This window comes from Pongo abelii, chromosome 1 (assembly GCF_028885655.2).
Source record: "Pongo abelii isolate AG06213 chromosome 1, NHGRI_mPonAbe1-v2.0_pri, whole genome shotgun sequence".
Taxonomy (NCBI): Eukaryota; Metazoa; Chordata; class Mammalia; order Primates; family Hominidae; genus Pongo; species Pongo abelii.
In genome coordinates, this window is record NC_071985.2 from 158,644,550 (window position 1) to 158,659,826 (window position 15,277).

At 36.0% G+C, this 15,277-nt stretch overlaps 1 protein-coding gene across 1 annotated transcript in view; it reads right to left on the reverse strand.

Annotated features, from left to right (window-relative positions):
• The window catches only part of TNNI3K (TNNI3 interacting kinase), a 307,803-nt gene that overhangs the window by 170,239 nt on the left and 122,287 nt on the right, over positions 1–15,277 (reverse strand). Inside the window, 6 exon segments of the mRNA NM_001204855.1 lie at positions 1,284–1,388; positions 2,091–2,285; positions 2,412–2,469; positions 2,561–2,653; positions 3,619–3,675; positions 4,242–4,328. Of these exon segments, the coding sequence (NP_001191784.1) occupies positions 1,284–1,388; positions 2,091–2,285; positions 2,412–2,469; positions 2,561–2,653; positions 3,619–3,675; positions 4,242–4,328 (595 nt within the window).

Here is a 15,277-nt window from a genome sequence, read left to right on the forward strand (position 1 = left end):
TTCATACATTATACATATTACATACATTTATACACTTTGTATACTAAAATGAAACTATAGTTCCTATATATACCTTTAACTTTCTAATGTCTATGCATTTTATTAATGTCTTCCCTAAGCCTATAGGATGCTCTTCCAAACTCTACCCATCTTTCAGGACCAAGCTCATATGTCATCCCTTTCATGGAGTTGTCGTTAGAATCCTCAGAAGCAATTAATATTCTTGTTCCTGAAATTTTTGTACTAAATCTTGTATATAACCTATTATTTTATACCTCAAATACATTTACGTAAATATTTTTCTCCTCTACATAGAGTGTGAAAACTCCTTGAATGTAGTCTATGAACGTCCCACTTTGTAAGCTCTACTGTGCTGAAAATAGTCTTTAAACATATATGTTCAAACATAGTTGTTGACCAAATGACTGACTAGAGTAATCAATATTTAGTAGCTTCAGAACTGTAAAGCTTTTATAAAGGACTATATACACAATCTATTTGAATCTTATTGACTATCATAAAATGAAAGTGATTGATGTGGAATAATCTGACTTGCTTCATAAACTAAATCAGTGTTTGTCCAACTATTCTCTATAGCACCTTTGGGCTTCCACAGAGGTGGTGCAGGAATCTCTCTCCTTAGCATTGGGAAATGGGAAGTAAATAGAGTTTTCTCCTCCCCACTTTACCTTCACCCAACACTGCTCCATTTTGTATACTGGCCTTTCCTATAAGACTTTACTCAGAGAAAGTTTTCACCATTTAGGAAAAGTTTTGAGATCACTTGGGGTTCCACCACTGGAACACTCTGATTTCATATTTGTTTCACATGAAATCCTCTTTACCTGATAACTAGGTAAATAAGCTGTTGTGGTTAAGCTGAATTTATGGTAGCACAAAGTACGTTTCAGATAATTTTATATCAGGAGCTACTCCAACACTTCACTTTATAGGAGACATATCATTTTTTAATAGCCATTTAGCTCACTGCTTGATCTGACCTTACTGACCTGGGAACTAGTTAGCTGGTGCATCTTACAGATATTACTATATTTGTGAACATTCTTCATAGATTTAAAAGATCCCTGAGAAGCAGTTATACAGCTTTCTACTCCTTAAAAGACAATGACAAAACTTTCTATCGCCTAAGCTTATGGTAGCCTGTCCTCTTACCCACAGAGTACCCTGATCTGCAATAAGTCTAAAATGTATCTTCACTGAAATCTGTCTTAAACTCCCAGTTAGTTATATCCTTCTGAGTTCATTATTTAGGAAAAAAATACCTGTTCAAGTCACGATGTATAATTGGCTGTGTCAGGTTGTGAAGATACTCCATGCCTTTGGCAACATCTACTGCAATAATTAATTTAGACTGCAAATCAAGAATCCTAGAATTTAAAAATAGATTTAACAGAGATGAAATGGTCAAAACGAATACCAAAAAAGCAAATGATGTGTGAGAGTTGTTATTTTATATAATCTTAACCATTTTTTGTTTCTTGAAGGTTAAGCTAGAAATTCAACAAATCTGAATAGCTTTCCTACATCAGAAAATGCTTAACTATGAATCAATTAAGATATACAGCATCTCTTGTTTAAGATATTATACTTGGTTTTATAATTTATTTATAATACTATACTTCATTTCTTTGTAATATTGTAAAATGAAATCTATTTTAATCACTATATGAAACTACATTCTAATTACTATATACATAAACTCAGAAAGTGAATTCACATTGGATTTGTGCAAGATCACTTTTTTAAAACTTTATTTTATTCTGAGCTTACATATATCTTCTTTATCAGTATTTCAAATTTAGCCTAATTATTTTAAGCTCCAGTTTCCAATTTAAATTCCTTAAATTTGTTATCTTCAACTGAATTTCTGCTAAGAAAGCACAAAGTATTTCTATTCATTGAAACACAGTTATTAGGCATAAATTATTAGTGATATTAAAAATGACACACTTGCTAGCAGCACTCAGATTTCAAAAGGTGAAGGCTCATCCAATGGGAAACCCTCTGAAGTATTGCAAGAGTAGTTTCAATGGAATGTCCAAGGATAAATCAGAACAAAAGACCCATACCTCTTCTGCTCATGAAGGAGGGAGAACAGAGAACCCCCTGATATGTATTGAGTGACAATGGCAAACTGGCTGGGATCATTCAAGCAAGCGCCCACAAACTGAATTACGCAGGGATGATTGAGCTGGCAGAGAATGGACACCTCTCGGCAAAACATATCCACATCTGACTTGGAGCAGTAGGTATTGGCTCGATAACTGGAAATGGCAGCAACAGAAAATCTTCAGTAAACAGATGGATCCAAACAAGGGGCTTGCCATGCATATGCTTCTCAAAGGTCACAATTCCTCCTGGATGCTAAATTTTTTCATTTGCTTGCTTACCGTTTTATAGCCACTATTTTATTTCTGCATCGTCCTTTATATACTTTCCCAAAAGAACCTACAATTGTTTAAAATAAATAAATAAACATATATTAACTTGAGCTCATTCAACTAAACCAGACCTTTATTTATTTATTTTTTTAGGTTACCTGAGCCAATAATCTCATGGAACTCAATTTCTGAGAGCTGAAGATGGAAATGTGAAGGCAATCCAGCTCTTAGAAGGAGAATATCTGCCTTCTCTGCAAACAGAAATTGTCATTTTATTTTTTAAGGTAAAAAGCACACACGTGGATGTGTATACACATGCATATATATATTTAACTAAAAACATAATTTCCTAATAACATTTAATTTTTAATTTTCCAACTGTAATTGACTACTTGAAGATGCTAAAACCTTAACCCAAATGATCCCTGCCCCCCTGCATTAAAATCATGTTAGTTCTATGTCTTGATTACTCACTCCTTGTTACCAGGGCTAAGGGTCTATTCCTGATTTGGTCACCAACCAGCCTGCCTGCATGACATGGCAACCCTGGAGTCCAGTCCGTATCACATTATGATAAAGGTTCTGATCTGGTAACTCTCTTCAGTCTATTCCAATAGACTTAGCCAAATATCCATAAACTAATCTCAAAGGGATGCCAATTAAATGACAGGAAATAAACATATGAATCATTCTAAGGAAACACTCATTCTACATTCTAAGGAAACAATTTGGAATTTAAATTCCAAATAGTTAAATATATATTTACACTTGAATCAAAGTTTTTACTTTCCTGGTCCAATGTTATTCATTTCTGTGTGAAGCATACATTCAAAAAGGTCCCAAAGTATTACTTATTGGGGATATTTTGAAAAATAATATATATTTTTTTCACACATGTTTTCTAGTCCCAATTCTCCTTAAAGAAATATTAATATTTATAATTCATTTTTATAAAAAACAGAAACATCTAAACAGTCCAGTGAGAATTTGATCTTTCTTTAATAGTCATGTGAAATTTTCACTGTTATTATATCTTCATGCACTGAAAGGAGAAAAAGGGTAAGGTTAATTATGAAAAGAATGGTCTGTCAATAATATTTGTTGTGCTTGTAAAATAGTCATCATTTGTAATATGTAAAACAAAATTGAAAGTTACATTTGAAGCAATAGTTATCCTTAGTAATTAAATATAACAATTGTCCCAGATTATAAGTACCTTTTGTCATGCTTTTAATCTTCCCCAAGGGTGATGGAACAGACACATAGGAGCCATCTAGAAATTAAATTATATAATAGAGTTGAAAGTAGCAATCATTTTTTTCTACATAAAAGTTCAACATTATAAAAATAAGCAGGTGACGAAATGAAGTCAAACTATCGCTTCAGGACCAAATCTTTCTCTGGATACTGAAATTGTACTGCAAGTGTTTATTTAGAAAGTGCATAAAAAGATTTTTTAGAAAATCCAAGTTGTAGCAGACTCTAGCAGATTTAATTTGTGTCTGGATATGAGTATTCAGTAATAGATTACTGAAATGGAAAAACAACTGCTCTCAGCTTATCCAGGCCTTCCTAGTCATGCACAAGCCTCATAAGCATCCAGTCTGGGAAATGTTAAACTTAGAGGAGCTGCAGATTGGTGAGTTAGAAAATAGCTGAAATGGAGGCTTCTTTATGTTCAGCCTCTCCCAGACATAAGGTTACTTAAAATAAATCTAATCTGACATAGGCTATGCCCTCCTCCCTAGCCCCAGAAAGAATGATAGTAACAGAAACACAGGTTTACCTTTAGGCACAATATATTATACAACAATGAAAACTGAATAAGAAGAGGGGTACCTCCTCCAGGCTGAGAATATTCATTACAGGGCAATTCATCTTGCGGTCTCTTATAATGCTTCAGGAGTGTGACAATGGCATCATGCCCTTTATGAAAAGATACAAAGAACAAAGAGTCCTAAATTTTGTTTAAGTTATTCAGTCTACTCTCAAATCCAAAAATCATTGGAAGTAGCTTACAACATAGGACAAATCATAAGAGGTAATGTATTGCAATAGAAATTTAGTTCATTCATTCTTTGGTTCAAAATAATTTCTTAAGACTACCATATGCAAAGCACTATGTCAGGCACTCTACTGGGAATGGGTACTGGTGATGCAGTGAACAAAGTGACTATGGTCTTACCCTTAAGAAGCTTACAATGTAGTTGAACAAATAATCAGAAAAATGATGAGGATTTCTAAATAATGCAATACTAAGTACTATGGGAGTATATAATAAAGGCACTATTAAAAGGGCAAAAAGTACATACAGTAATCAGGAAAGAGAGATGTATTTGCTGTGACTGAGCAGTACATTTGATTCAGTATTGCAGTATTATGCAGCACTAAGATAATTTACATAGGTTTTTAGAGACAGCTGGCTGCCTGCCAATATTTGTACTCCTCTTTCACAGGGTGATTTTGTCACTGGGAATGGCTGCCCACCCAGTGACATTTTCCTATGTACCTTACATCCAACTGTGGCCTTGTGACATATTTTCATGAAGGGAATATGAGCAAAAGTGAAGTAACTTCCAGGTCTGTGCCTTAAGAAACAGGTGAGCCTTCTCTGCTCTTCCCATTTGCTGGCTAGATGCAGAAGGCTCTGAAGCTCTAAGGGTTGGAAGAAAGCCATCCACCGACCAGAAATGCCCATTGTGGAGTGCTATATGAGAAATATTTTTCTATTATAACACCACCAGCAATCTAGTGTTTACTAGTTACACTAGGGGCTTATGATTTTGAAGGATAAAAAATGCCAAATGATCCTCTGAGTAATGCAATGTTTTTCAATAAAATTAAACTTCAATACTATTTTAATGCATTCACTATAAAAATAATCTATGAAGCTAATTTACAAAAGAGAAAAACAGCCAACCTTAAAGATGTTGCCATAGGATGTGTGAAATACAACAGAGCTCATTGTAAAACTGGCAAACTTAAGGAATTGAAAAAGCTTAAATACTTATCCATCACAAAGGATCTGTAGTTAACATGGGTTAAGCATACACCTAGCCTATGTAGAGAGTATATGCCGAGATTTGCTTGCCTTTCAAATCTTCCCTTCCCCAAAAACTTTAAAAGAACAGTGCATTCAAGATCATGAGGTGGAAAAATCATGGTATTTACAAGCATGAAAAGCTTTTCCAAAGGTAACAAGGCTAAGATTCTTCGAGGAAAAAAAAAGCAAAAAAAAAAAGCATTGTGATTACAATTGCTAAAACTGGTAGCAAAACTTAAATCTACATAGTTAAAAACTAGGGTCCATTTTCTCATCATCTCCAGCTTTCTGTTCATGACTAGTGGATCTCTAATTTTCTCAAATCATAGGCATAAGTTATAATGAAATGACGTGGGGGCCAGTCCCATTGGCATTCTTTCTTTGGACCGTAGTGAGCTCATGATCAGGGAAACCTTAAGACATTAAGGACATTAGCCAACAAACAAATTTCTAGGGGAGGAACCTAATAGGCAGAGAGAATAGATAATGTAGTAGTCCCAAGATGGGAGCAAACATAACATGTTTAGAGAATGAAAAAAGGCCAGTGTGGCTTCACAAGCAAGGATGAGAGTGGTATCAGATTTGGTTGGACAGGTAGGCAAGTGTACTTCACGTGGACTAGTGCTTCTCAAACTTTTTACTATGTATAAGAATCACTTGAAGTGCAAGTTCAAACAGATTCCCTAGCCCTGTCCCAATAGATCACAATTGAAAAAGTCTGTAGTAGGGGCTGAGTGTTGCGTTTCTAACAAGATGCTCATCAGCAATCTGCACTTTGACTACGACTGATGTAGAGCTTTACAGGTGAGGATAAGGAGATGAGATTTTCGTGTAGTGTAGGCAAGATGGGGAGCCACTGAAGCTCTTTAATTAGTTAAAGGATATGATTTGTTTTACTTTTTAAAAAGATCCTCATCTACAGTTAGAAACGATAATCCACCCTTTTAAGATTGTTGTAAAGATTAACTAAGATGATGTATGTAATATGCCTTACAGTTCTAACACATCAATGTGCCTTTTGGGTCTTGTCACTGCTTTTTCACTTTACTTTTTGCCCCAAGAATTGTAGGTGAACTTGGAAACTCCTTTTTGGAATTTCAGATGAATCTTCTAAATACCAGTGTATTCATTTTCTATTGCTGCTATTGTTAGTTATGACAAACATAGTGACTTGAGCAATACAAATTTATTATCATGTAATTCTGGAGGTCAAAAGTCCAACATGTTTTTCTCTGAGCTGAAATCAAGGTGTCAGCAGGACTGCATTTCTTTCTAGAGGCCTTAAGAGATAATCGGTTTCCTTGACTTTTCCAAGTTTTAGAGGCCACCCACATTCCTTGGCTTGTAGCCCCCTTCCTATAGCTTCAAAGCCAGCAATGGTTGGCTTAGTCCTCATATCATATTGCTCTGACCTCTGCTTCTGCCCCCCTTTTCCATATTACAATGAGCCCACTGGGATAATCCAGGATAATCTATCTCTTAAAGCCAGCTAAATAACAACCTTGATTCTTCCCCATGTAAGGCAGCCTACTTACAGTTCCAACAAACAGGACCTGAACATCTTTGGGGGTGGCAGGGGGCATTACGCTACCTCCTTGATTCTTCCCCATGTAAGGCAGCCTGCTTACAGTTCCAGTGAACAGGAACTGAATATCTTTGAGGGGGCATTACTCTACCTACCACACCCAGTTTCATGAAGATTTCAGTGTGCCTGTGCCTTGCTTGTGTGTTGGTGCTGCCTGCTGTTGAGCTTTTCTTTTCTTGCTTTGGTGGCCATTTTAACCTTAGGATAAAAGCAGCACTAAAGACCAGAAATTCCTTTGGAATTAAAATTTGGCTGAGTGTCTTGACTCACACCCCAGTGTTTTGTGGGGCTGAGGTGGGGGGATTGTTTGAGGTCAGGAGTTGAAGACCAGGCTGGGCAACATAGCATGACCCCTATTTCTAAAAAAATTTTTTTTTAAATTAGTGGGGCATGGTAGCATCTGCCCGTAGTCCCAGGTACTGGGGAGCCTGAGGTGGGAGAATCACTTGAACCCAGGAGTTCAAGACTGTAGTGAGCTATGACCACACCATTGCACTCTAGCCTGGGCTAGACCTGGGTGAGACCCTGTCTCTAAAAAAAAAATAATAATAATAATAATAATAATAATACCCCTCATCTGTTCCTTGCTAGATTCACAGATTCTAAGGTTATTTTTTTATTTTTTTTTCCTCCCTTCACACTGTCTGATCCCACATTAATAGGACCTATAGTGCTTTTGGAATCTTCCTTTTACTTAATTTGGTCTTCAAGTGTTTGGGACCAGGAAAAACACAAAAACAAAAAATTTTTCTTATTTCTGTTTTCCCTAGGAGAGACTTCTTGAGGGAATAAAAACAACCCAAACCCCTAGCATTTACCCAAGCACAACAAAGCTTAATTCACAGAGCCCACCTTCCAGTCTATCTCAGCCCCTACATAGAATTGACATCGGCTGACAGACGAGAGGGCCTCATGCTTTCCCCAGTGAAGCAGAAAGTTGCATCCTGAATCCTGAGCGCCTGTGTGAGTTAGTGATCACACCCTTGATGTTACCTTTCATTTCAACAGCTCTCTTGGCTCCACTTGCTCTGAGCAGTTTCCATTTCCTGCCAGCACAGTGGCACAATTTGCTGGCATTTTCTTTGGGATGCTTTTCATCAAGAGCCTAATGAGTGCCTGGGTTCTGGCTGATGATAAGCATGAAGCTGCCAGGGAAATGCCAAGAGGCCCCCTCAGCTCTGGAAGGCTTCTCTGCCTGATTTCCCACCTCCTGCTAACTGTGGGCTAAGGCACCCACGTATGGGAAATTTTCCATGACTAGAACTGCTCTGACAAGCCACTAAAGTACATGCAAAGAAACCTGAAACCCACTAAAGCCCAGCTCCTGGACGCTTGGCCACAAGGAGTTAAGCAGAAAAATAAACCTTAATGGAGCTCACTAAATGGACTTATTAAGCCAAACTCCTGATAATGGATACACCCAGATAACCAAGGCACACTAATGGAATACCTCCAGAGACAATCAAACTTCCACTAATTAAATAAAATGTTTTCCTATATTTAAGAATTTACTATCTACACCCAAGCATTTTACCAAAATAGAAGGTTGCTATGTTATTAGCCTAATGCAGCTCTAATGATGATCTGTACTTTTAGAGTATTATTCACTGGAGCACCTAAGGGTTCTGGCAAATATGATTCTTCTCCCAGCTTGAAATCTCTTTCATTTCCTGCTCCTCACTCTTTCAGTCCTGTGTGTATTCTCCAAATTCAGTGCTTTCCCTTTAATTTGTCTACTTGTGTTCCTTTATTTCTTATATTTGGTGTGATTTCTCCCTCTCTTAAATCCTCTTTGCTTTCTACTTTCTTAATAGTTATTTTAAAACCTAAGTTTTGTTTAAGATGACAAGTCAATCCAAGAGACTGTTACAAAGACAGTTTAATATCTACATCATGGTCATATATACAATAGATGCTTTATAATTATTTAAGAAGGGAAGTATAATTTATCTCCCTATAAGGTTGTCTTTCTGTCCCCCACAATTTTAACTTAAAAACAATGAAGGCTGATTCTAATCTCTTTCTATGAGAATATTTTAAGAACTAGATCTGCAGATTAGTGGTAAATGACACCAGTACTAAGATCTCCATGATTTGGTGACTCAGAGACCCTTTGGGTTCACAGCTGTGTAGAGAACATGGAGATTTAGTCTCAGTTACAGAAGGAATTCTCATTGATCTCATGTCTCACATGCCCAGGTCATCAAAGGAACAGCCTAGGCCTTGCTTTATAACTGGCCTAAATAATGAAACTTTCACAGTAATGATAAATATTAGCCTTTGTTCAATATTTTAATATATCCTCTTCCCATTATGTTAAAAACTCGCTTTCCAAAAGCATTGAAAAGTGGAATCAGAGGGTGGCTTTGGACAATTGCCCTTCAATGGCTCATCTTCCTCCTGACCACCCTGGTCCCATACACTGTTCATTATTAGATCAGAGGCGACAAAAATTTCTGACTTGATACATCTTCTCATCACTTAAATATGAAAGATGTCCTAATTTTATATCACAGAGAGGGAACTCACATCCCCTTTGACCCATTATTCTTGTTCCTTAATCAGCAGGCCCCAGTAAGGATGTCACTGGTCCTTTACCTTAAGAGAAGAATCCACGGGCATGAAGAATGCTTTTGCCAAGATATTTTTATATGCAAACTAAATTATTTAGCTATCCTTCCTTTTTCTCTTTTTCTCATTCTGCTTTCCTTTCTCTTTCCTTTTCTTCCTCAAATATTCATTGTGCACCTATGAGGGGCCAGCTCCAATAACACCTTCCCAGAGAGACCTTCCCCTTCCATGATTACTCAATTTTAGATAGTATCCTTGAATTTTGTGTTCACCATTGCATTTCCTTTTTATTTTATTCATAGCACTTATTGTTAATCCATATTTTCTATTTGCTTTCTTGCTTGCAGCCTGTGTCTTCAAGTTAAAAATGCAAACTTCCTAAGATCAGGGAGGTATTATCTGTTTTACTGTTCCTAGCACTAGGAATTTAGTTCCTAGCACAGTGTCTATCACACATTAGGCTGGCAATACATTTTTGTTGAATAAATGAATGGTACTAAGTATGAGAGACAGGGTTGAAAAAGAAATATTATTTACTTTTATATGCAATGCTATCTAGTGGAAAAAATTATATAAATATAATTTCACTCAAATTTTATTTAGCCAAGCTCTAGGAAGAAAAGTTACATGATGTGAATGTGTATAATGGTGAATCTTACAACAGTCTGGAAGACTCAGGATAGTTGAGACTGTCTTTCAAGCTCAACTTGAAAGATAAGGACAAACTGATTAAGCAAAAAGGTAGGAGAAAAGGATTCCAACGAGAACAAAATTTTTGCAGTTCCAATGCATGGAAAGAGCAGCTTTAGAACATACTTTAAAATATTTTGCCTGTTTATTTGAATATTAGGACTGTGCAGTTAATAAGGAACCTATGATATTTACAGAAATAGTTACAGAGACAACAGAATAGTGGTAGTTAGTATTTCTTAGAATATCAACTCACCAGATGCCATGTAGTAGAACATGGAAAAGAATATTATGTCTAAAATATTTTCCTCCTGTCTCTCTCACTGATTTCAAGAAGCATGTGTTGAATATCTATTAGGAGTCACCCACTGAATTCAAATTTTTGGAAGACAATGAATTAATGGCCCAAATGCTTGCTCTCAAGAAGTTTACAATTTGGTAAGAGGAGAGAGTGTTTCAGTATAAAGTGGTAAACACAGAGAAAGAGATGTGCACATAACAAAATAAAATATAAAGAAAGGATGTATGTGCTAGGCTGGAATGTCAGGGAAGACTTTCTAGAAATATTCAATAAGACTAGGAGACTTCCATAAACTAAGTCTTGAAGACCAAGTGGCAATCAGAAATTTAAAGAATGGGGTGACATGGAGAGGACAGAGAGGATATAAAGGCAGATTGGACTGCCATGATAAAAGTCTCGGAAACATGAAATAACATGATACGTGTAAAGATGAATGAGCAGTTTTATACTATTCCTATTATGTGAATTGACACGGCCTCACAGGGTCATCAAAATGTGGATTTGATGAGTTAATATATGTGAAGTATTTAGAACATGCATGGCAGAGAGTGAACATTGAGTGACTGTTGGTGATCTAGCGAATATGATGATGGTTGTGGCATGTGGGGTTGTCCATGTAACAGGAGTAAGAGGATATGAGGTTCAAGAGGCAAGAAGTACACAAGACAATAAAGTTTCTGTATGTTATGATATCAAGCTGAGACTTTTTCTTATGGGTGATAGTACATCAGAGAAAGGTTTTAGACTGGGGAATAATATGGCCTTATTTGCACCTTGAATATATCTCTCAGTCTACAGTTGGAAAATTTTAAAATGCTGAGGACAAAAAAGGGCAGTTATGAGGTTATTAAAATGGATTAGAAGTATTATAAGGATCTGAATTAAAATAGTGATAGTAAAAAAAAAGGATGGATTAAAAATGTACTTATTAAGCAAAATAAAGACTTTTGGATTGAATCGATAGGATGTGTGGTGGGAGGAGAAGTTGAGGAGGAAAAAGTAATCAAGCATCATTCAAGATTTCTGACCTAAGTGACAAAGTGGATGGTAATACCATTAAATGACTGATTGAATAAAGGATACATAGTACAAGAAACAGAATCATGAGGACAAAAAAAAATGTTAAGTTCAATTTTGGACTTGTTGAGTTTTGCAGGGTCCTCAGATATCCAAGCAAAGAAATCAAGCAGTCGGTTGGTATGGTGGTTTGAAAATATGATCACAAATTCTTTGACATTCCTCCTTGACTGTGGAGAAAAACCCTGCTGTAGGAAAGAGGCTTGCAAATTTGTGCTACAGTTTTAAAATACTGTTTTATGTATTTGCATGCAACTATGCACATTAGAATAATGTCTTTGGATTACTTTCATAATATTTTGATTAGTTATTTTCAAAATCTCCTTTATTTTGCTTCAGTTCTGAGGCTTAAAATTAATGGTATAACTTGAGCCATAAATAAGAAATACCAATATAACAAAACAACACACACTTTTATAAATGCAGGGATTGTCCAGAGGTGTTTGGCAGGAATATAAGCCCTTCATTAGAGGGTTTATAGCGGATGCCTATTATCCTAATATATCATAATTTCTAACTGTACATATTATAAATTAGGAAAGACCATGAAATTTGGGAGTTATGTGGATTCGATTGAATCTCTGCTCTGCACTTACCAATAAGAGATACCGCCATTCTTATTGAGATTCTGTTATGGGCCAAGCACTTAAATCTTATCCTTAAACCTCATCAGAATTCTGTAAAGTGGTTATTTTGAATTTGAGGGTAAATGCTGAAAGAGGTTAAAGAACTTGCCCAAGGTCATTAAATAATAAGGATGGAGTTTTGGCTTAGATCTAATTTTACAGTGTGTTGGTAAGAGCTTGAATTCTACAACAAGACAGACCCCCTATTTGGTACTGCCCCTCTACTCAACAACTGCATGGGTTGGGCAAGTGTGACTTAACAGCCCGAAGTCTTAATCTCTTTATCTATAAAACAAAGATAATAACAATTTGAAGGGTTATTTTGACTAAATTATATATACATATACATGCATCTGTAAAAGATACTCAATGAATGTAAGTTCTCTTTTACTATCCATTTTAAGTATGTGAATTCTTACGTTATCACATTTCAAAAACATTTTTGTGAGTTATCTCCCTGCAATGATGAAGGTTCTTTCCATTCTGACAGTTGAGATTATTTTACTTACTTATTTTTTTAAAAGAGAGCAGCTAAACATGTAAGAAGATAACCAGTATACAAAAACAAAAATTCACACATGGATTCCTTACTCCAATCCACTCTTGCACACTAAACTAGTATCACTAAACTAAGTAACTAAACTTGAAATAGATAGGAATTTAACATAGAAAAAGCCTGGGAGTTCATAATCCATTGGTGAAAATTTACCAAATAATTTAATGAATCTATCTCTTCTTATTTGTACTCCTCTCCCACCCTCATTTCTCAGTTATTTTTTTAATGTCTAAAAACTGTAGAAACTCATGACTGTAAGATTTCATTACTTTCAGAGAATACACTATAGTACATTTACTAGAAATAATTCACACAATACTACACTTGTCAAAAGGAATGAACAAAGTATATATCATGGTACAGGAGCCTTGACTTTTATTGTTTTTGCTCACTTATTCACTAATTCTCCACCTCCAGCTTCCTGTCACTGTGAATTAGGCGTCTTTGCTGTATACAAATATTGTATTCTGGGTAATTAGATATTGTGATAGGAGCCTCTGTATATTACTTTAACTGGTGTCAGTACTGAAGCGAATAAGAAGTTTTTAGTTCTGTTTCTAGTTTGGGTTATTTTCTGACCCTAAACAGCCTGACATAAAGGAGTGCTTTTCTTTGTCAAAGGCAGCCTTTTCAAATCTAACTGCCAGACACAGTATTGAGCTATGTGTTCAATTCTAATTGGCTGAGATCTTTTCAATTCGGCAGTTTCATCTTTAATGCAATGGATGTAAGATTATGTGTAGGTCTTTTCAATGGGTTTTCCATGCTGGTGATTAGGGCAGAGGATTTGAACATAAGCAGGCTGCTGGCTATTTCTTCTGACCAATTTAAATTGATTCATACAGGTCCTTTGTACCACAGGAAAAGGGCAGAACAAATCCAAGTGAGTGAGACAGCGATCGCTACACTTTCAGATGGAATAGTAGAAACAAAGAAGGGGAGAGATGGGGAGGGGAGACACTCTAAATATTGTAAAATTGGAGCTCTAAGTACTCTGGCAGATAAATATTGAAACTTAAACAGTAGGCTTCTGTGTAGGATGCAGGTCACCAGGAAAATTATTTCCAAGATTGATTTTGATATATTTAGGTTAGAAGGGCTATGCAAATAGAAAGCATTCTTTATATCCGATTCCACAGGGAACCATAGTGAGTAAAACCTTTTCTGAAAGTATTCCAAAAGAGAATATAACTCTTGCAGAACTCCAAATCACACTTCAATGTGCCATATCAGAATAGTAGAAAGAAGGTCAGCTAAAATTTAGCTTAGGTCAGGTGAAAAAATTTGGCTTAGAGCCATTCAGATAGAGACGGGTGCTGCTGAGAAAGACTGCACAGTTTTCTGTTAAGAGATTAGACTAGGATGAACTATTTAAATTGGGCATATCCAAAAGTACACCTATTCAAATAGACACCCTTGATTGTGAAGCTCCCTTCTTGTTTATCTCTCCCGGGATAGGATAGGGTACATGGTAAACCACAATGGGGCCATTCTTACATCAAGTAGAGTTTTAGTCCTTCCGCAACTTTACCTCCAAATTGCTCAGGGAACTCCTTAGTATGCCATATCAATTAATATAGTGATTCCCTCTCCAAGGAGACAGGAAAACACTTCTTGTTTCAAAGGATACAGGGACAGGTGCACTGCTGACAATATTAACAAGGCCACTTCAATTCTCCCTGAACACATGAAAACAATGCAACATTTTTTTAGGAAGAGAAAAATAGCAACAATTTCATTTGTCATTTGACTTGCTTTGCCCTAGAACATTTGCAAAACATCCATCTGTCTTCTGAGCGACAACATTCAATTTGTTAAAATTCATAGTAATAATGGAATGCAACACTGATGGCTGGCACATTAGTTTGAACAAATACGGTGACAAATACAGCATATGTTGCAGAGGCCAGTGGGCAAGTCCTCTAAGCTAAAGGATCTTTGTTGACATTTCATAGGAAATCTTAGACGCTCATACAATGATTCATTGTTTCATAAAAGTGTGGAATTCCATGAAAAATAAAAGTAAAGCCAGTTTTCAACTATCACTCTCAATCAGCTAAAAACAAACAAAGCCAACCCCTGTGAAGAGATAGCTGCAGCAGCAATTTCTGAGCTGCCTTCCAGAAGACTAATGCTTTGTAAACAGTCTTACGCTGAAGCTCACATTTCTTGAGAGTCACTGTCTGAGAATCACTTGAATAAATGCAATGTGTTGAGGAGACAGAATTTAGTAAGGCCTCCTGAGATTTCAGAAAATTTAAGATTTTCCAATTGATATTAAGATACAGAGCTACCTAGATTTTTAAATACAAAGTAGAACACCTTTATATCTAATAGAAATGCAACCATATATTCAACGGAAGACATATATCTACATATATGAATGTTCATAACACAGTACTCTTAATAGCCCCAAACTGAAAATT